General features: G+C 41.5%; 1 protein-coding gene and 1 long non-coding RNA gene across 5 annotated transcripts in view; both read right to left on the minus strand.

Moving 5' to 3' along the window:
- Nucleotides 1-4,452: 4,452 nt before the first annotated feature.
- LOC147756389 (uncharacterized) lies at nucleotides 4,453-6,307 on the minus strand. Its single transcript, XR_015324216.1, has 2 exons — nucleotides 5,903-6,307; nucleotides 4,453-5,442 (listed from the first exon to the last, which is right to left on the minus strand). It is a non-coding gene; the product is annotated as an uncharacterized LOC147756389 (long non-coding RNA).
- A 1,298-nt stretch (nucleotides 6,308-7,605) lies between these two features.
- Dg (Dystroglycan) overlaps nucleotides 7,606-23,065 on the minus strand; it is a 57,189-nt gene continuing 41,729 nt past the window's right edge. For all 4 annotated transcript variants that reach the window (XM_022795512.2, XM_022795516.2, XM_086984245.1 and 1 more), the window contains exons 2-5: nucleotides 21,240-21,552; nucleotides 19,865-20,579; nucleotides 16,861-18,879; nucleotides 7,606-16,628 (exon numbers count right to left, since the gene is read on the minus strand). In XM_022795512.2, coding sequence (XP_022651247.1) covers nucleotides 16,345-16,628; nucleotides 16,861-18,879; nucleotides 19,865-20,579; nucleotides 21,240-21,494 — 3,273 coding nt within the window. In that variant the 5' untranslated portion in view covers nucleotides 21,495-21,552 and the 3' untranslated portion in view covers nucleotides 7,606-16,344. The remainder of the gene's footprint in view (nucleotides 16,629-16,860; nucleotides 18,880-19,864; nucleotides 20,580-21,239; nucleotides 21,553-23,065) is intronic.

A 23,065-nucleotide genomic window follows, 5' to 3' on the forward strand; every position in this document is an offset into this window, starting at 1 on the left:
TCGCCGCTGATGACTGACTAATCGTCAAGTAAAAACGAAGTCCTTTAATGATTGTTCCCCTTGGAAAAACCCCGAAGCGAGTATTATTAAATAAGATGTATTGTGCCAACGAGACGTAACGTCATATTGAGCAGTTAAGTACGCGATAATACGCATCATCAACAACGCCATGTAAATGAAATGGACAATAACTCAACGCTCCAAAGATTTCGTAGTCCGCCGATCATAAAACATTGTACCGAATGGATTCCGGTACGACGATGAATCTAAAATATACTTTTTATATATTTTTTTCATTGTTTTGGACATCGGGCAAAAGAATATAGCGTAGTTAGATCTCTTTGGCTTTGTCTTTAATTTCATACGTAGAAAATCATTCAAAGTCGGGCTTTCAATAAACCGGTTGACTAGTACGTGCGAGCAGTCCACCGCACGTAGCTGTTATACCGAAAGAAAAGAAAGCTGCCTTTCCCGTTACGCAACATTGCCAGCGCAGATAGAGGATCACACCTGGTATCACGGCTTCCTCTGTAAACTCGTTTACATAGAAACACGATTCAGAGTTCAAGTTTGCCACGGTGCAAGTAACACTGGTTCGATCATCATAGAGTCGTTCATAATATACGAGTAAGCATGTGACAAAGTCAGAACAGATATTTTGTTATCCGTCAGGACCCAATATAAAAACAGTTTCTCAATCGATACCCAAAATGCTCACTGCAATCAAACAACAACAACAACAACAACAACAAAATCGGACCTCAACGATGCTACCTGCGCACGATTTGGCCATGCAGACCACACTCGGGATCATTGCCAACTGATATATATATATACGCGTTTATACGTATTGTATGTCCATTGGCTAGTTCGTGTGTCAGCTTAGTCATGACACCGCTATGATAGAGCTGGCGTATGCTACATGCAGCGATATGTTCCCGTGCCTGGATACATGGCTATCATACCATTGGGCTAGCATACCTTGAACTTGATTTTCCCTAAGCGTTGGGTCAACATAACTACATTGATTACATTAGCAGCGAGATGAAAGGGGGTCAAATAAAAAAAATAGAACCCCTTTTACCATAACTTCTGTCAAACTTGTTCTGATTCGCAGATATTGGAAAGCAGCTAACAGTGTTCCATGCAGTTATTATAATATGTTGCTGTGGACGTTATTACTCGGTAAGGAAGCGTCGTTGTTTTTCTCTCTGTGTTATCAGCAGTAATGATGAATTGGGACATGTGTAAAACTTTTCGCTCCGGTGACCCAATTCAATACACATGGCCCACATAATGTATTCAACACATGTATATACATTTGTTGCTGCCATGCCTAATACAATGGGCAAAATTTCTTTCAATGAAAGCTATAAAGTTCCACGAGGTGACTCAGTTATAAGAACTTAGAAGGTCTAATAGATTTGCTCAACGTAATCTTGGCTTCGGGGTGGGTTGAGCTTTGAACGATTCACAGCTACGGATCTCAATGTTTTTAGCTCTTATTATTTGTATCTCGCGTTTGCCACAAGTTCGAGCCTTTGTGAGGTCATTTTTTTTATCACTATACAATTTGAGTCCTTGACCCTTTGAATGAAACGAAACGTTCAACAGCGTAATTCAGCAATAAACTGCAATAAAGTAATATTATTTTCAGTCCATTCATTGTTGTTCCAAGTGCAAGCTCACAATAATCGGAGATATGCATTATCCACTATGCCATCAAGCACTATATACATATATATATATATATATATATATTGATAATAACTTTCTGATTGCTTCTTTGTGCAGGATCTAATCAATTGCAAGTAAATCAAGATTAATTTTTGAGAATACAAAGATGCAGAAGCAATTGTAAATCGGGAAAGTTCCATCCCACCAATGTTATCCGTAAAAATGATCCAGTTCGGAACATTAATCCGGCTAACTACACCTATTCGACAGCTGAAAGTCCGCATGTTACTTAGGAATATCATCAAGGTCTAGCGGGAACTACGGTGCGGCGCGCCATAGTGACCAAGGGATTAACTGGACCAATGACTGGTACTACCAGGCTTTCGGGAGGACTTTGGTGAAGGTGGCGATATTATTCCTAATATGACTTACGCTCTGTGGCCGTCACAGAAGAGCATAGCTTATGATCATAAGACGGGTTGACCGAAGAGATCGCATAAAATAGCCTGTCTATTTTTCAATCTTCACGGATACCTAATCATGTTCAGCAAACGTTTCGTAAACTCCACAAAAGATACTGAAAAGATATGCGTCGAATAAATGTTGTTCAACAGGCTCAATAGTTCCACAGTGGATGCATCAGCACAAATCTATCTTTATCAAGTCGACCGGCAAGGATAAAAAAGGCCACACAAAACCCCTGAAAATGAACGGGGTCGTTTCGTTGCGATCCACGAAGTAAATTATCTCTTTGCTGATAGGTAAACTGCATTTTCGCATGGCTTACGTTTGCTTAGCAGCAGACGTTTAACGGTACCTCGTAGATTTCAGATCGATCTTTTGTTAGGATTTAAACACGTCGGGTAGTGTGTATAGTAGGTTTCGACTAAGAAGGTCGATTTTTTAATTGTTTTGCATCGATGCATACGATAGCTTGCACAAACGCTTGCACATATGCTTGTACAAACATATTCTATACACAGTTTTCGACGATCGTTTACGTAATAGTGTTCTGCATTTTCACCAATTATACAGGAAGCATCAATAATAAACTGTATGGTAGCCGCCAACCCAAGTGTCATTTTCCTTTTCCTTTATTTGCATCATGTCCTTGCTGCTTCTGTTCCGAAGTCGGAAGTTATCGAACGATTTAATTATGCCCTCCGTTCGAAGCATCTGCTTTGTGGAGCTGCCCGTCCAATCACTGTTGTGAACGGCAACAAAATCTCAACCCAACAGAGAGCTAGCTTTTCGTGCAAACTAAGTAGAGTAGGAATCTATGGTATTAGCTGGTTGCCCACCAGGCAGACTGAAAAAGAAAAAAATAAGAGCTTCAAATGTCTAATATATATATATATATTTTTTTCAATTTTCACTTATGGTAACCGCCAGTCATTTACCTAAGGCGAAAACGTGCGTAGTTCAATCGGTTCCTCGAAGATCGACACCTTTATACACGCAAGTTGTACTTGAATAATAACGCATTTTATATAATAGACACAAACAGTAAAATTGGATGAGCAGACTAGGGTTCCGCTCTTAGTAATAATCAGTGTGAGGCTCTCAATGACCCAGTCAACACGTTGCTATAGTAGGTGATTATCTGAAGATGATTCTGGTGATTTGCTCGCACAGTAGGAACAGCCAAAAATGTAAAAAAGTTGAAAACCTGATATTGACTAACGAAGCAGAATTGGTGATATGTTTGTCGTAAATAAATAATGTTTATTACCGTTTAATCTATGATATCTTCAGCACTACGGGATTTGTCAGCTGTTAACGTTAGCCAATGCATGCCGTATGGTCGTGGCCTATTCGGGCATCGCAAGCCCATATATCGCAATTCTTGCCATTCCTGCAACATTCAACAGCCTCGTTCATTGTATATGCAGAAGCTGCGAGATTTTTTTCGAAATTATCATATGGACGATAACAAATTCGAAAAAGTGACTCATGCTTATCACTTTTCAATGGGGAAGATTAGTTATGTAATGTTAAGTAATGTTATGTTTTTGTTTAGTTGAGCACCTATCGAGTTCTACCTACCGTTGGTAGAACTCGAATCATTGGCCTCTTCAGAGAAGTCCTGGCATTTGCAGTCGGGGTTTAAAAACAGGGCTCTAGAATAGCTCTTTAAAGGTACCCTTTCTATCTTTGTTTACATATAGTGCGATCCGGGTTGACCGTTCTAGATCTCTAGTCATGCCCTGAAAACCTACCAGCAGTCCAGCACTTTTTTTTAATTTATTTTTTTCTAGAAAACACCTTGAAAATTCATGTAAACTGATTAATTAGCACCTTTGTTATTTTATTTAATAGATTTCAGATTTTATGATGCTGGCAGAATACAGCTCGCTAACAAGTCAGCTCAACAAGCTCGCCCTTTTGATTTTCTATTTTTTCTACTATACACTAGTAAATAAACCGTCAGTGCTCCATTATCTATTGTTATCTTATACTCTAAAATTTGTTGGAACTTCACCACTTCAGAGTGGTGAAAAAATCGCGTTTTAACATTAAAATACTTCCTTAAGCCGACCTCTATAAGTTGAATTTTCACAATGTCCAATTGAGGGCATGAAAAGGCGCTGTACTGCCGTCGTACTTAGAGCTTCGAAATGCAGTGCGGCGCTAGTGACGGCAGTACAGCGCTAGTGCTGCCGGTGATACAATTAATAATACGAGCGCTAAAATTATGATTGAGAAATGATGTTATCCTTCTAGAAACGCAGTGTGTCACAAATAAGCTGATTTTTTTTCTGCTGTTGACCCATAACATAACTTTATTCTGAAATTTTTCGATCAATCCAAATAGTGTTCACTGTGAAAATGCATAAAACTTCTTCATTGCCAATAGAATGCTATTTCAAATGTCGAGTTGGTGGGGCAAATAGTGCACTGTTAAAAATATAGCATGTCATATAGTATGTTGTTTTAGAAGCGTTTTAATCCAATGTCTAAGCTGAACAAAATTTGATATAGAGAATATTCTCGTAGAATGTGAAAGCGGCACTGAACGCGTTGGTCTTCTCCTATGGCGCGCCTTCTCTCCCTTCTGCATTTGCCAGGCGCTGCGGCCAGCTGGGCAGTGCTTTGTCCTGCTGCCTATCAACGACGAATAGTTGTATCTTCAATAATCGTAGTGCTGGCAATAGTGGCTCGTCGTTCTTTGATACGCAGTATGCGCTTATGATCCAGGCGGCAAACCCTCTCGAACCTTGGTGCCAGATGTTTCGGGCCAGATCACCGACATGGAAGACACCGACCACGCCAAGGCCAGAAGAATATGGCGAGAAGCGACGATACGAAAGGCAGCGTCGGAACTGTTGGGGTTCTGACTGCACTACGATATGATGGACCACGTTGCAACAACAAGCAGGCAGACAACAAACGGAGCAAATATCGTGAACGCTATAGCTGCTTGATGGTTGAAACTTAAGAATGAACTGGTATTGCTGCTACGGGCTGTTCTCAAGCCGCAGGAACATCGCCATCTGATTCACCATATAGAGAATATTGGCGGTAATCACGGGACGGCGATCGCGAGCCGTTGGATCAAACACGGTCGTTATCATCATCATCGTATGTATTTAGACACGTTGAAGCAAGCACGGCCGCTCCTAGGAAGAGCATCGTAGAATAATTTACTTACACCATACGAAACATACGCTGCATACGCTCCGAAGGGCACGGAAGCACGGACCATATTCTGATCGCTTGATGCGCGTACTCGCGATCTTCGCTGATCCAGGACCGCCTAAAGGCCTTTACACGTAATACAATCAAGATTATTTTTTCTTGTATACATTTCATGTATGGTTTCCTGAACTCGACCTCTGTGCCACTTATTGATCTGTCATGCTTCTTAAAATTATTTTCTTAAAAATTATTTTAGGTAAGATTTTACTGCCTTCAAAACATCTTTTTGCATTTTATCATACAGTGCAGAAACTCGAACTACTGTGAAAACCAAAAACACATATTGAAATAAGCCTACGTGCGACTAACTTACTAGTGAGAATAACCGTGGTAGTCTAGGTTCAGAGCGGGGCACAGCATCTCATGCTATAAAGCGCTAACCGCTTGTAGTTATGCTTAGAAAGCTACAGAGCCTACGTAAAACACGACAAGAAATAGCACTGGAGGCTTGTCTATCCTTCAACAATTCCTTATCTTCACTGTGGCTTAAAATGATGAAAAAATTGAGGATTGTCAAGAAGCTTACCGTCAGGAGGACACGGTTGTCTTGAAGGCTTTCGGTGTTTACGAAATTAACTACTGTTCCTAAAAGTACCAACGTTTCTTCTCCCAGTTATTTTCAGATCCTCTATGTTTCGAGTTTTACGTCCAGTATCGCCATTAGGCGTTTCATCGAGTAGACAGCTGGCTCCCAGCACGAAACAAACCATGCGTCCATACCCGGCCACGGTTAGCAGACAAATTCGTTACCCGCCAGGTTATCACGGCCGGGGGAGGTGGAAGGGAAGGAAGGGGACGGAAATGATCCTAGAATTATTTGGCAATACAAAACTATTGGAATACATCTTTGGATCCGACCAGAGCTTCGTTTGCATTTAAGCTAACACATATTAATTGTCATTACCAATAACATAGGTGTCATTTAAGTACTGAAAAACAAGTCTAAGTGCACCTATATATAGTACGATTATAACTAAATTTTAACCAAATCATTATCATTTTAACTTTATAGATCAAGTTCATTGGGCTTTAAAATTAGCTTAAAATATAAAATGCACAATAGAACAAGTACTTTCACCTGAATAATATAGAAAACCATCGAAAAGACAAGCGGTCATGCCATGCTTTCACAACTGAAATCAGTATGACGGTGTTCGAAAAAGCATTCTACACAGTATATCGAAATGCTTATTGGCACAAAACAATGAACGTCAACACCAAAAATAAGCGTTGTCGGACAAAAGCAGGGCATACGCAGGCCAACTATTGATCTACGCATACAGTATTTTATTGCCATATTTGCACACGTTTTTCATACAAACAATTTGCGTACACGTACCTCAAAATACAATTATTAACGACATTTTACTTATTAAAGTTTCAAAATTTACGAAGACTGTCGCAGTGGTGGTATAGTAATCGAGGCAGTGAGCGTCAATAGTTATGACCCACGGCTGGTTCAGGCCCCCCGAATATTTCGTCACACCGACCCGATTGAATCAATTGACGTCTGAGGGAAAGGGCTGGGAGGCCAAGGGCTCGCACACAGAATCAAATTGGCTGACTTCAGTCAAGCCTCATAAAATATCAGGTTTTCGACATCGCTAATCGTCACCGGTAGTCGCACAATAACATGCGATAACGGTGCGATCATTATCGCCTAGAATAATGACATTATCTGTTTCTGACCTTTGTCCCGTTCGTTTCTATCCCCCGCAGATACCGCCACTCTGGAGTGACCTCCTAAAGATTAAGCTACGTTTTGTATTGTGAGGCGATAGAAACCATTGTCAGTAGAAGTAGTTTTGAACATTTTGTTGTACGTTATTTAACTTATTTAATTGCCTATAGGTGGCGTTGATAGTTATCGCGAAAGCATGGGCTTCTGCGAAAATATCTGTGCCACCTAAATTGAGAAGGCCTGAACGTGATACCTCTCATGAAATCAAAGTTGGATAGTGCTACAAAAGTAAATATGAGACAACATGTCATACGATAGCTAATATAGTTCTAAATGCCTTTTCTTATTTATTATACGTTATTTCTACTCAATAGATGTATCACTTCTCCTCCGTTTTCTATCAACGTGTGTATATATATATATGAGATTCCTATGATATCAATAGTGTGTTTTGATGCGGAGTTCCAGATCTACTGTGTTAAAGAATGCAATACTATGCTAACCTCTTACACATGTAAAATGTTAAGAAGAGATCAAAACAACTCTGCTCCTTTAATTATCAAGAAAACGATTTATTTAACTTGTTTTAGTATATCGGGAAATGTACACAAAGAGAAAAGAGTCGTGATACGATCAATTATCAATGCGGAACACATTATTATTATTATTATTATATACTTAGTTATCGTTGACGTCATCGTGGCATGCTTACACGGAAATCATCTTTTTTGTATAGCATTTTTCTCTCGTCCATCGCAAATATAATTAGAAAATGTCACTAAATCAATAACCACCACCACAATGTTCGTAATAGTAACTTATGTTTCTCTCTCTCTCTCTCGCTTGAACTTGTCCTTTTTATTTACTCGTACTATCTCTCTCTCTCTCTCTCTCTCTCTCTCTCTCTCTCTCTCTGTCTCTCTCTGTCTCTGCCCGCCCCGTGCTAACGCTGTTCGCCCTTTGGATTCTTCCGTTTCTTTGTTTACCACGCACCCGTGTTCAATGTTAGTATGCTTTCGGATCTACGTTTAGTACCACTATTATGAATGTTGACGTGTTTTATCGTGTACTGTCGTCTGCTATTCTCAATGCCTGCGTCACGTTCGCTATCAAGGCGTTTATGTTTCTGTCACTAATCGAGACGTAAGTTCTGTCCGGGACGGTAAACTACAAAACGATATTGTGAGAACGCATCAATTACCGTCATAATCGTCGTCACTTTTCTGGCCAGCCCATCGTTCTTGCATCATCACTATCTTGTTGCCTGCTTGGATGATTCGATGACGTGTGATGATGATGATGATGCAGAGTCATGCCCCGCACGGCGTGGTCTGACAGATCAGCGTAGTTTTCAGATTTGAGGGCAGTGTCCGTTATTTGTTATTACAACATTTTCTGAGTTCTTCGTAAGTCTCACTTAATGTACTACAGGCTTTCTAAGATCCATTTGTTGCTTTGTGTTTCTCTTGCACTCGATACCTATCGGACCATGGCTTAATTCTAGATAGTTGATGGTCTGTTTGTGGATGCCCCTAGGAATGCGCGCACCCCGTCCTCGAATTGAAAATCTGTATTCTCAATATCGTTAATGTACTGATTGATATACGGGAGACACCTCCAATCCAGACACACAAACAAGCAACGCGTTCAGTTCAATTATGGTTTAGAACTTATTCACGCTTAGCATTATTATAAAGTTTTAAGAGACTGATACCACAAACGTGTGTAGCAGTTAATTTGTCAGGAATATGGCCTGAATCATCCTGCAAAGTATTATTGAAGAGCAGGAGCTCTGCCTAGGTATGGATTAACGGAAGGTATCACTGATGTGCATATGTCGATGGTCGGACGTTTTTGAGTTTTGCATGCGCAAAAGTTATTAAAATTAATATAACACTATCGCTACTTTTTTTTTGTCGATACTTCACATTCGACGTTATAAAGGCTTTACCAGTCGCTACATGCTATCTGCTGGTAAGAACGATGATAATATGGGTTTATGATCCGTAGGTTATGCATAATATGATCCTCATGGTCCGCACAGAAGTGGACGACACTCTAAAGTGACACATATATATATATATATATATAAAGAAACTTTCCAAAATGCAAATTCCACTTCAACATATACTTATCTGGCTTGGATACAAGATAACACTATTTATAAATTCGGCTTATGCAAATATAATCATTGGCTTTGAATTGAGCGCCAATGCAACTTCCCAATTGCTGCTAAACCTCAAAATAATATTTATTTTTATTTTTACAAAGCTACGTAAATCAGGACGAAAGAAAGACCTTAGGTGAACTTTTGAGACACGTAAATATCAGCAGGAAACCCATGCGATAGTATCGGGCAATAATTATATAAAAAAAAAACATTAGTCAACCGAGCACGATGAGATGATCGTGAGTGTACCTATGAATGAATAGACTGTATACTTGGCTATTTACTCGGTTAGTCAGCGTTGTCAAACCCCATTTGGACATTTATATGTATATATATATGTTGAGGGGCAAACAAGGCGAGGGGAGTCGCAGGCAAACGATGAATCTCAACCAACCATTATAGAATACTATGATTATTATTCGTATAGTACATCCGTTGTAGTTATTAATTAAACTATCATCACCAGTACTGCAGAGGCTCGACGTGTATCGGTGATGGCTGTCGATGAAACAGGAGAGGTCGGCCCGCCCCGAAATTTTATTGATCCCAAGTTCAAAATTCTAGGTGAGGCTGATTTCAGCCGTCATTCAAGGTTATATAGTCTCGGCATACAGCAACGTAGAAATCTAATTACGTGAAGACTAACAGACGGAGCAAAACGGACCCTGCGGACGTTCTAACCATGATAGCACATGTCATTAGGGCTCAACTAGGTAGTGAAGACCGATTGATATAGCATACGGAGGAAAATAAACAGTCGCATGTGTTCGTTTTTGTCCAGAGGAGGAATGGAACGATAACTAGTACAAGAAGTGTTATGTGATAAGACGGGGTGACTCACAGCCTGTGAGGCTTGCAACGTACAACTACTTCACTTTTATTTGTCACGCTGTGCGACCAGAGCCACGTAAAATCATTATGCTGCTCAAAAACACTTCGCTCTGACAACTATCGTCGTTGTCTATCCAGAATCGTTCAATAGAGCTAATTATAGATAATGCAATATCAACAATATTGTGGCTAGTTATCTAGACAGTCCAGTGAACTTGCCATTATCATCACCCACTCGCAGAATACAGTATGTGTTGTCATTGACAAAGGACACTAGAGCAATAAGTAGCGATAGGGTAAGCCAAGGAACCGAACTAGGAAAAATTGGGACGGGGTGCCATCGAACAGGGATAGTAACGCCACGAAACACACTCCAGAACAATCCACAATGTTTTCAGAAAAATTCGCTTGTCCTGCCATTATCATTTATACGTGTATTACTGCATCATCGCCTTAATAAGTAGATGTAGATATAAATCGACTTTAAGTAAGGAACTTGGGTTGTCACACCGTAGCGTAGTACGATAGAGCGGTAATCGTGCCGTATATGATAATCATAATTAAACTTTCATCATGCTGATCAAGTTAACTAATGAATATTTTGTTGTTGTTGTTGTTGGGTTGCTAATGAAACTAACACGTTTCTATTGCAGTTCCCGTAAAGTAGCCATATTAACTGATCCCGATTAGCCATACGCTTGATCGTCGTATTTTCGTGATATGTTTTTTTGTTTGTAGAAGTAGTCGATTGTTTAGGTAACTTGTCATGGGGTATCGGCAACATGCAGAATAAAGGCGCAAATGCATAAAATCCAGTCGAATATGACGAAGTTACAACTAATAGAACTTGCATCCATTGAGTCGTTTACTTGCGAAACAACAAGAAAATAAGTGTCGACATCCTCTTTTTTTTTTTTTATAACTTTACAGTTTCTTCTATTTAGCATACAGACCAATTGGCCATCATTACCGATGACCGCCCGTCTATAGTAAGCCAATCGGACAGACATACGCGCACTTTTGTCTAATCGTCCTGTGACAAGTACTTACTGTTTGCTACTTTTATTAATTATCTTACAATTTGTTTCATATTCGTGATGCTATTATAACTATGATAGTAATTATCGTTATTACCTGTTGTCTATTTTCGACATGTTATTGTTTTTGCAGTCATTCCCGCTGTTGCTATCTCTTTCAGTTCCATACTGAATAACTCTGTCTATTTTGAGTCTGTTTCTAATGGTATCATCGTATCTTTTTCCTTCTTAATAACTAACATAGTAAGGCTACCAGTTCATCTCGGTGTTTCGCCGACACATAGCCGACGGCAAGTAAAAAAATAGAAAAGCCTAATTGTTATTAGTATTTATGTTTATCATGGAAATGTTCTGCTGTTGTTATCTTTGCCGTCTCTGTAATAATGCTCACAATAATTGTTGTTATGTTACCGTGTGTTCTCTATTAGACAACAGATAACTATACGGATGTGGAAAAACACAACACCACCCACCCTTCGTTGTTAACGTCCTTAAATTGTCCTAATAACATACCGCAAAAAAACGTGTCACTATTGTTTTTCTGGTTGTTTATCGTATATTGTGATCATTGCCGTGTTATGCTTACTGCCATCTTTGCAGTTTCAATCGTCGCCGCTGGCGAAGAACTGCAGTGGCACAGTTTCTATTGTAAACGGTTATGTCGATAGTTCAATACCACCATCACATCGCAAATCTCAACACTATATATATATCCTCCTATATTATAGGTAACAACTGCCCATGGGCCTTGTGTCACTATGCCCTTTTTTTATGATTACCACTATTTTCATTAGCATAACTAACAGCTATTGCCATAATCATTGTTGCTGTCATTATCTGTGATGTTTAGTACAGAATATAAGCGGTCGCATGGATCGTCCAGGCACGCTCAATCATCTCGGTATTTTCTCCTGCCTACTCTGGCTTTCGTTTGAACAAAAAGCTGTCCTGCTCACCTAATGGGCAGCGGACGAAAATCCAGCAAGATCTGACCTTTATCGTTGACAAACTTCGGTCACACGATGTAGACATCTACTACACCGCCGTGATATTTATGATAAGTTACATCACCTTTGTTATATCATTGTTCCATAGTCTTGTTTGCTTTCTGATTTGCTGCATCATTATTATAAATCTGACCTAAGTCGTTTGCGCACACCGTTAGAAGATAGGTATTTTCGGTGTGATAGGCATTTGACTTTCTGCGTATACTTGCTGAGCCTTCTCATCGTTTTCCGTATTGATCGTGTGTAGTATCCTTAGGGTTGGTCATCGTTTCCTCCTGCAGGTCCCAGCTGACCTTATTTACTACTGTGACTCGTTCACACAGACGGAAATAGATATATGCTCCGGCATACTTTCATTGAGCGCATCTTAGTCAAGCGTGAACACTTCCATCTACTCAGTGTCGTCACTCACTCATCAGGATCAGCATTTATTCGCTCAGGCTCTGTTTTCCTTCTTGCGCTCATTATTGCCCTCATTAATTTCAATATCCGTCCTTCGCGCACGAGTTATCTATCTTTGTTGCTGTTGTTCTGCTCTAACATCATAATGGCAATAATCCCAGCATCAGATACTCATCTTCTTCTGTCGTTTGCCCTTTCCTAACACTAACTGTTTTCCATGACTAATAGGGTATAAGGTACCGGGAGGCTGAGCGCGGGCTGGCACGGGCACAGTTAGCAGCCGGCCCATAGTCGCGCGACCTTCATCTATTTTCGCATCATATTTATCGTTGCGGGACCTTTGTTTTTTCCTGTTTTCCCTCATCGCTACCATCATTACCATCGTTAATATTTATATTTAATAGAATATTATTTAATTGTTATTGGTTTTTGCTTAGCTTTCTAGCATCTATTGATCCTACACTATGTATATATATATATATACTCGTATATGTATATTCATATATGTATGATGTGTATCGTCTTCGTTTTTCTCGGGTCTCATGTGTTCGCTGCGCGTCCATGGTTTCCACAGCGAAGCCATGAGCATGAGGAACGCTGTAGCTCGCCGCATGAAGCATTGTTTGCTTGTGAAGATACTCGACGTCGTTCTGCCTCCCGTACCATTTCCATAGGTCTTTCCGCATTCTGGTGATTGTAATTAGTGTACTCTACTACATTGACAGTAGAACAACATAACGCAAAAGCACGAACGCATCCACTTCTGCGACACAAATCCATAAATTACTTGTAACAAAAATCGTTATATATATATATATATATATATATTTTTTTTTTTTAGTATATAATTACTATCATCATTATTATATATGACTTGGCGAAAGCCAATCTTATTCCAAATATCTCTGTATAGCTTCGTTTTGAATCTATACCTACATTAGCAGTGGCTATTTACAAGCTATAAAGGGCTTTTCGGCCACAGGGCTTAGGCAACAGTTGTTGGTATAGTATTCTTCATGGAAACTTAGGCCAAAGTCAGAAAGCCGTCTTTAGACGACCGTCTAATCCGTGTGGATGATAGCCATTTGGCGTAACTTTAATAACAAATAACTTAGTCATATCCAAAGGGCCGAAAATGCACCAATTAATGCTACAAGCAAATGGTTGTGACCTTTTTATATTGAATATTTGGCTGTCCGAAGAGAGCAAAACGCCCGTAAAGATCAGGTGATTCGAGTGAATGTACACCTGTGTGTTTGTATTTGGTAAATATTTCTTATTAAACTTTACGACATTTACCGAGTGGCATGCTACTACCCCCACGTTGTAGGACTTTAGTTTTGTCGTGAAGATCAACATCCAACCCAAGTAGCATTATATCCATATAATCCATATGAGAGTCTTTCACAATGTATATAGATATATGCGTTTAGTTAACTATATAATGTCATCACAGAGCTGCTTTCTTGCGCAATCTCTATTGCACAGTAGCTTAGGGTAACAGTGGGTTGAAATTTGCTTACATTCACAGCCTATTTCACACTGTTTATGTGTTCACTCAGTCTACTCAGTCAGATAAATGAATTTGTTTCCAAGTATCAGTAATTCTGAATTCCGTCGAATTTATCTTGTGTCTAGAATGTGGGGGGGGCTTGATACGCTACGTCAGCATCTGTCGTCTTGTTCCATCAGCACGGAAGCCACTTTTGATCGCCATATATATAACCGAATAATTTCTTATATACCCTAACTAGAGATCAAACTGAGTAATATATTATTGGCTGATTGCTTAAAACTCGCGAAGGCAGCGTTAACTACTATTCATTTTCCCTGTTATCGAACGCTTGTCACCTCACGGCGATACGTTTTTGCTGTGTACGACACTCTCCTCAACAGCCATTCATTATCAAGTCCTTATATCGCATAAATTTTCAAACAGTAAGCCAAAGTTATAATGTTTCGTTCTTTGTTATGGCTTTTTTTTCTACTAACTTGAATCGCAAGATTGTATAAATTAATCAGTTACAAGATTGCAATTAGAATTTCTTTCAATATTAGCCGTCAGCGTATTTCCAACCCCGGTAGTTTCCGTCCGGTGACCCCAAGTAGCGTTCCTCTTTGGTCTTCTCTCGAGCTCAATAAACAGTTGATTATTGATCTATTAGCATCATCGCTACCCGTAGTGCAACTTTCATATGCTCTTCCTCTTGATGTTCGCTCGTTTAGTGCACGTGTGCGTATGTCCTACCATAGTATGTTGCCACGAGTCAGACGAATACGGCAGCAACAGCCCGAAGGGCCTTCTTCCGGGATCCTCCACTCCAAAGGACCTTCAACAGGCCTAGGCTGGCGCATCTGCTGCATGGCTGTTCCTACAGGTGCTTACCACCTCCATAGATTCATGTTGAAACGGCGTTACCTAATAGAGAGAGAGACCTACTACTGTGTTGCTATTATTGCTTAACTCTCGTGCTGCCTGCCATTTTTTCGATATTTTAGTAAAGTTATTGTTGTTGTCCATTGTATTAATAACTGTCATCGTCCTCATAAATTGTTCACGCTGTAGTAGTAGCAGCACTATAAATGTGATTTCGGCTTATCCTGCACGGCGGTTTCCCATCGCATTTGCAGGGCCAAGCTCCAACGAAGAAAGATCACTCACTTCCAAGCGTGTAGCCTAAGTCTAACTGCCTATATCGGTACGGACGTAAAAACAAGCGCATCCCTTCAAACGTCGAACCAAATTAACTTCAAGAGAAAAACGCGCCGATAAATGTAACAGTCGTCTTATTTTGGTGGTACTTCTGAGTGCCGCTGTGTTTGTAACTGCTCGTGACCTACGCGAAGGGTTAGCTCCGCGCGTGTGCGCGTGTGTGTGTGTGTGTGTGTCTGTGTGTGTGTGTGTGTGTGTGTGTGTGTGTGTGTGTGTGTGTGTGTGTGTGTGTGTGTTTGTGTGTGTGTGTGTGTGTGTGTGTGTGTGTGTGTGTGTGTGTACATGCCCTTTGTGGCTCTGCGAATGCTTGTGCGAATTTGTATACCGGAACCGCATTATAATCGTTATGTATATATCTTCAATCCACTTCACAGATCATCTTCAGTGTTTTTATCACTCGGTGATGCAAGGCGATTTCGCCTTGTCTTCCTGTACTCTCCGTAGTTCTTACACTTTGACTGGCTGGCAAAGCTAAAGCTATTACAATTAGACTCCAGAAGTTGGCGATGCAATAAATTTTAGGATAAATTTTGGGGTGAAGTGATGCGAGAACAGTGGCTAGACTAAAGATGTCTGCTTTTCAGGTTACTCTTACTGCAGCTACTTTTATAAATGACCTGATACTGATGGAATTATTAGTTCTTGACGCGCTGAACGTCTGTGGATACGAAAAGCATATCTATTAACACTGGAAAAATTGGGTTACAAATCTAATTGAATCTGAAAAATCACTAGTGAGCTAACAATAAATATTGCTTGGTATGATGATGCTGCTGATCATTATTGAAGCCGTAGCTACTTCGGCTGCCGTTAACGAAACAAAACGATTAACAACCGTATGTTTTCCGTTAGGTGTATTCTCACTGCTTATACATATTCATGATAGGTACTCTTTGGCAGAGAAGTAGACGTGTGTTGCTACACTGTTAAATCACTAACTAACGTCTGTATAGTGTAAACCATTATATTGCGCTCTCCTGTATTGTATGAACCTTAAAGCAATCGTGTATGCCTATCTTAGGGAAGATCTGTGGCGGCACCTGTATAATATGTATTTCGCCATTTATTATTTCATTACATTATATAAAATACAAAAGCAGGGTAAAATCAATTCAAGACCCAACTCATTACGGAGGTACATGTGGCACGTAAGGGGGTGGATTACGATAGTTGGGCGTTACCCGAGGTTGGCTGGACCTAGCGCCGACCAAACCGCCCGGATAGGGCGGCGCTGGCTGTTGGTAAGGTTCATTGGCGCGATGGTGTACTGGTCCCTGATTACCGAGAAGGGGCGCCATGGCATCTCGGGAGAGGGGCGGCCGTTCCTCGTGCATGATGGCTGGCTGCTTGCCACCCGAATTGCCCATGTGCGGCCTGTCTTCGAGCTCCTCGGATAAGATAATCGGAATTCCTACATGCAAGAACGATAAGGCCAAAGTTACTCATTCGTTTTCAATATACAATTTAGCCGTTCTAGGCAATCCTAGGATCATCTAATATTGAATTATGCTAGGAATTAATAGTTTACCAAACGTACCTACAACCATAGATGCAGATAGCCTACTACTAAGTAGCTATCATAGTCTACTTATTAAGATGTATTCGTTCGTCTTATGTATCAGTGGATGTTTTTGTTTACACACCTTTATGGTAAAATGAGTGATCATGCATGCTGAGCCTGCCCCTGCGGCGTTTGCTGTACAAGCAGCAAGCTACGGCAGTAGCCATGATGAGCATCACAATGATGACAAGTGCGGGAATGACAGTTGTCACGTAGACATCGTCGTCCTCGGGTTGTTGACCTGGGTGGATGGGTGGTACCAAAGGCGGCGAGATCCCGGTGGAGGGCGGCACGCCGCCTGCGCCCAGGCACGCGCCGAGCGGGCGAACATCTGCCTTCAACACCCGGAAATCAGGCCACATCGTATCCACGAGCATCCGGGCGATGTGACTTGCGTTTGCCTGTTGCTGAGGAAGCTGCTCGATTAGCTTAGCGCTCAAGGCCTGGATGCTGTCCGTTGGGCAGCGCTCAGTGGCCAAAGTGTTGTTGGTCCATGAGTAGACCACTGAACCGTTCGTGATGCTAGTGACAGTAATCTTGCTTGGGTCAGGATCGAAGTATAGCCTGGCCAGCTTCCAGGCCACGAGGACTTTCTTTGAGGCATTCTTCCTGAACTCTTCATACTTCTCCTCGAGCTGAATCGAGAATTCCACGGGGTGTTTTTCAAATTCTGGCTTTTTAACGTCGAGAGAAAACACGTCGTTTGCCTCCTGTCCGAGTTTGTCCGCAGCGCTCATGATGTATTCGGAGCGGCCAAGATCGTTCGCCTCAGGCAGGCCGGACAGCTCCTGTGTTTTAGCATTAAACTGCAGCCACGACTGTGGCGTGACACTCTCACCGTTGATGTTACGCAGATGCAGTGAAAGGTATCGTGTGTTCCCGTCGTCGAAATCGTAGAAGATATCTTCCGGTATCTTGTACTGAAAAATTCGTCCAGCTGTTGCTTGGAGCTCACCTATACTGTTACGTCGTACAGGTGGCGCGTTTCCCTCCGCCGGCGTCCCTGTGCTCGCTGGCGTCTTGCAGAGGCGAAGCATCTCAAGCGATATATGGACGATGGTGATCTCCTTAACTTGCATTAGTTTTATTAGCACACCTCGCGGCTCACCTGATTCCTTATTGAGCTTTTTCTCAATCTGTTTAAGTGTCTCGCGCGGGCAAGGTGACGCCGGCAGGGTGCTATTTGTCCATGAGATCGTATGCGTTTCCTTCACAATGCCGGTGATTGTGATCTTGTGTTCCTGACCATCGCCAAAATATTCGGATAGGACTCGCACGACGTCCATCGGCCATCCAATGCTCCAGTCCCAGTCACCTCGGGGTTGAACTGACATTTTGAACTTGTGATGGAAATTCCTTTCCCCTGGGTGCTGCCAAACGTTCACTTCAAATGTCTCGGTGACGCTTTCGCCAGCGCTGTCGTATGCCTTTAGAAGGTAGTTGTACTTTCCGGTATGGTCACTCAGCGGAAGCGCATATAGTGTTTGGTTTATTTTGTCCAGCTGAATGAACGAGTTGCTGCCGACAGGCTGGCCATTCATGTTGTTCAGCTCTAAGGCTAAACCTCTGGTATCGCCATCTTCCTCGTCGATAAACGTTTCAGCCGGAATCTTGTACGTAAAGATTGCTCCAGCTGTCATGACGAGCTTCTTGATTCGCTTATTCACCACGGGCTTGTTGTTGACGGTGGGCGGCGGCGGTTCCGGTATAGAGCCTGACGAAGGTGGCACCGGAGGCCTGTCAAACGTTTCGGTCGGGCTGGGCGCCGAGTAGGGGAAGGTTGATGAGGGTTCGATGACCGGCGTAATTGTAGGCACCGAGTCAACGTTAGTTACATAAGTGAACGAAGGACGAGGAAGTGGCAATGCAGGCGTGGAGTGAACATAGCTGGGTAACATTGAGTGTAGGGTAACCGAAGGTGTAATGTGAATGGGGTCATATTCGGGGTGTCGTCTTGTAGGGATGGGCTGGGGGCGCATGTGTGGCGCCCGCGAGCTGGGATCCACCTCCGGCGACGACATGCTAGGCACAATGCGGATGTCCGGTGAAGCAGAGGTATCCCAATCGAAATCGTTAGTCACCGTGGCCGTCGGCATCACGACTGCAACGTACACAAATTAAACAGAGATATTAACTTCGTTCTATTTGTATATGAGGTATTATTGAGTCCGGGTGACTGTAGCCACTCAACCTATGTTATGGTAATAATAACAAAATACAACAGCTAATAGACATAATAATAGCCATGCTATCTAATAAACTGCACCATACGCGTATTTTTTGTACTAAACTAAGTTGTTCCAAGCAGCGGGTTCGCAAGTTCAGAGTTTCTTCATCAAGCTAAGCCTACACACCAAGAATCACTAAATTTATTTTCCCGTTGTTCAGGCGCTCATACACCGACCCACATAAAATACTTTTGTTAATCTTATTCTCGTTATAGAACATAATTTGGCATTGAAACAGACGTACCCGTAAAAGAGGTTTACAACGATAACCATACTGCAAACCTTCAATTTTAATCGATTAAGATATTAGCTTATAAACCTCAAGTATTCGCTTTTATGTAAAAAAATTAACAAGTGTGTTTTTTGGGCGCCGCAAAAAATTGGGTTACAAAGTGTTCAAAGAGGATGATGCGATGTAGGTTCACCGAGTGGACAATAAAAAAACTACTCTCGTGATTTTCGAGAACCAATAACTGCTACAGCAGGCCGATATTGTTCTTTACTTTGTAATTACAGCTCCATCAATTAATCATGATTACCAGTTTTATTTTTGTGATAATAGAGTAAAAATGTTTCTCTTGTGGGTCATTTTACTTTTTCATTATGGCTAATTTTTCTAATTTACATGAAGAAGCTTGACACCAGCGACAATGCCTTTCACACTTGGTCATCTCGGGAGTTGCTTTTGACTATGTCTAAAGAAGTGCAATGCTCGCTAAGACATATACTACTGGAGTTTCTGAGTCCTGGCACACTCTTAAAACTAACCTCAATACATATACGATCGTAGGAAGCCGATTACTTTAACGGCCCTCTTCTGTATGTACAATGTAAAACTACAGAACATAAAATACTTACTGCCAGGCATGGGCGTGTGACTCACGTCCATGTCTCTCCTCTGCCTCATGATCGAGAAGCCAGACACTTGAGTGCCACCTAGCGAGGTGCCGCGGACGTGCCAGCCAAGCACGCGATGGCGCAGGAGATGACGCAATGTTCCATCTTTGGCGGCCGTTTCTACCAGCTGAATTTGATCATCAGCTTCAGCCGCCAGACGACCTTCGCAGTCCGAGGCCATGGCCCACTCGAACTGGATACCGGCCTTTGTGCGCTTATGGCCATCACCTGCACCTGAGCGAAGGTGCGAGTCGTCGTGTAATTGCGGGTATAGCGGTGAGTTGCTCTGTGGCATTGCCAATAGCCGAAGCCCATCAAGTGGGACGCCCAGGCAATTGGCCAACGCGCACGTCATCTCAATTTTACTCTCAAGTGGAAGAAAGTGCAAATCGGCATCAACCATAAGCGTCATGCGCGGCTCAAAACGGCAGTGCGGATCCTTAGGCTTGCCGGACAAGACCTCAATCGAGAAAATGTCCTTGAATTGCGTCGACTTTTCATCGCTGACAGACTGCTCATCGAGTGAGTTGCCCTGGTGCCGCGTGCCAAAGCCATACGCCTTGACGCAAATGTACACCTTGCCCTCATCCGCCGTGTCGGGTAGTCCGACCAGTCTGCGGTTCTTAGGGTCGAACTGCAGCCACCCGGGCAGACGAATGTCTCCGGCCTCTGTTACCTGCAACGCATAACGCGTCCATACAAGTCACGGCAACAGCGGCGGCAAAATTCAAAAGCCACATATATCCCGCATGCACCATACATATATTGTTAAAGACGTTTATATAAAAGATATATATATTATGGTGGCAATAAAAGCCTAGAGCTTTCTATACAGTGAAACATCTTAATGAGGAATATCCGTTTTTGTTAATTATCGTTCTTTGCGATGATTCGTTTACTGATGGCCATAAATAATCTGTTATTATTTTTTCTTTCTTTTTTTTCTTCAAACTGTTGCGTTCTCTTGTCCATATTATGATCTACATCGAAATGTGTGCCTTTCAATCGACGCACTCTTTGCCAAAATGCGATAATTTCGATATTTAAACAAAAAAAAAGATTCCAAAGATGATTATGTACGATAACAGACTGGACGCCAAAAGAATCTAAGAAAAAGCATGCAACCGGTTTGATAAAAAAGAAGAAAAGGAATAGTGAGACGTATGGGAAAAACGAAAACAAGAAAGCGTCTGAGAATAATGAATGCTACTTGAATCACTGATGTTCACCGTTTCTTCAGTTTGCAATAATTTTATGTCTATTAGGTTTTTTTGATCAAATTGAAAAATACAAAAGCAATACATTTTTAAATAATTCAATAACTAGCTACACTTACGTCATAGTGATGCACTTCTCCATTGAATATATCGTCTGGCAGAGTGTAGTTAAATATGTAGCCAGCAAATGCCGTGGTATCGGGAATTCCTGACTTGCGACTAAGGCGCACGTGGCCTTTGTGAGGCTCTGCTGAAGAAGAAGAAGACGAACAGGCGGTGAAGAGACCCAAAATGAGGGTTACGGTTGTTGCTAGAGATAGTGGGGGCCGGCTCCGCCGCCTCCACGAAGACTGCGATGTATTACACTGAGCCATTGACAGGGCGCCTGTATGAACTCGGGAACAGGCGCTCTTATCCAGCACTCTCAGCTAACTGCAAGCAAATTAAAAATGAACAAAAGAAGGGTTACAGATAATATAGCAAAGTTTCTTATTAGCATTAATTGCTGAATGATCAGGAACGTATCTACGATCATCACCATACAGGCGTGACTAGACATGATAAATAAGCACAATTGTTTATGTTGACTATTGTTTCATTCAACGGTATACCACGATATAAACCTGATATATTTTTGCTCGTTTTTCAAATATCTAGCAGTTTTGCACTGTACTAAAGGACAAGTAGTTTCTATAGAATCAAGCTTAAGCAGCAGAAGTTGCTAAGTGGCTAAGCATCGGTCGATTGCAAAGGATATAAAATACACACGATCACGTTCATTTCCATACGAGTCGGGTACAGCGATATTGTTCCATTAACATCATGCACGTCGACGATATAATTACATACTGACGTTTGCAACTGACCGTTTACTGGCTCCGCAAACAAACAATAGGTATTCTCAAGGTTTTACATCCAGCTCACGAAAAAGTTTATGTTAACCTTTCATGGGTTTCATGATAAAATGTAGATTCAACACAAGCTAGTGCTTAAAAACGGCATCGTTTAATAAGCAGAGTCAGCTTAACGGGGGGCCTGGAATATACAACACATGATGCGCACAAATCTGGATAGATACGTTTAACGCTAGTCATAGGTGCGCCTAGACAGGACAATAGAGAAGCATATGGTAGTGTTGACGTTTGAGGGAAACTCTCTCTGTGGAATTTTGCTGTGAAGCTGTATTGTTTCGAAAAGCGACAGCCGTTAACGCTGAAATTTCAAAAATGGTAAACAGTACATGCTTATCACTTAAATAAATGAAATAAATGAAAAGATTGCCCAACCGCAACCTTGTTTAAGTGGTAACAGTTTAGAAATGAGTCAATATTGTTATTTAAGTATTTGCGGTATTTACTTTGGAACGACACATCGTCTTGCGAAGCTATTCTTCGTTTTACGTAATTTCCGTGAATCCACTTAGAAGGCCTGTCAACCGTAGAGGAGGAGAGCAAAACCAATATCTAAAGTTTTTTATACCACTGCAAATGCTACTGATAGAAGCTTACAAAGTCTATTAATGGCTATTCAATATAACATATCGAGCGACTTGATTACTATATATACCTTATGGAGGTTACATTTAACAAATGGGATGTCTTTAGAACACTTGTTTAACATAACTATACGTCAACGGCCTTATATATAATTACAAAAGGTATATCTTTTTCAAATGTCTTTTTCGTATATTCGTCTGCATGGCTGTCATTCCAGTTGGCTGTAAGGGCCGTTCGTTTAGGTTTAGAAAAATCCTGCCAGCTTGTAAATGGCCCCTTCCATCGTCAGTCATCAAGATACCGTATTGTAGGCACAGGCTAAATGAGAACTAATGCTACCCCGATCAGGCGTTAAACGGCCAGCAGGCTGCTGCCAGTTAACGGTCAGATCTTTACGACGAGAGAAGATCAAACAAAAAAGCAAAGCAGTAAATTTTCGCTTGCGTTTT

Source organism: Varroa destructor, unplaced genomic scaffold (genome assembly GCF_002443255.2).
Source record: "Varroa destructor unplaced genomic scaffold, Vdes_3.0 BEIS01000003.1, whole genome shotgun sequence".
Classification (NCBI taxonomy): Eukaryota; Metazoa; Arthropoda; class Arachnida; order Mesostigmata; family Varroidae; genus Varroa; species Varroa destructor.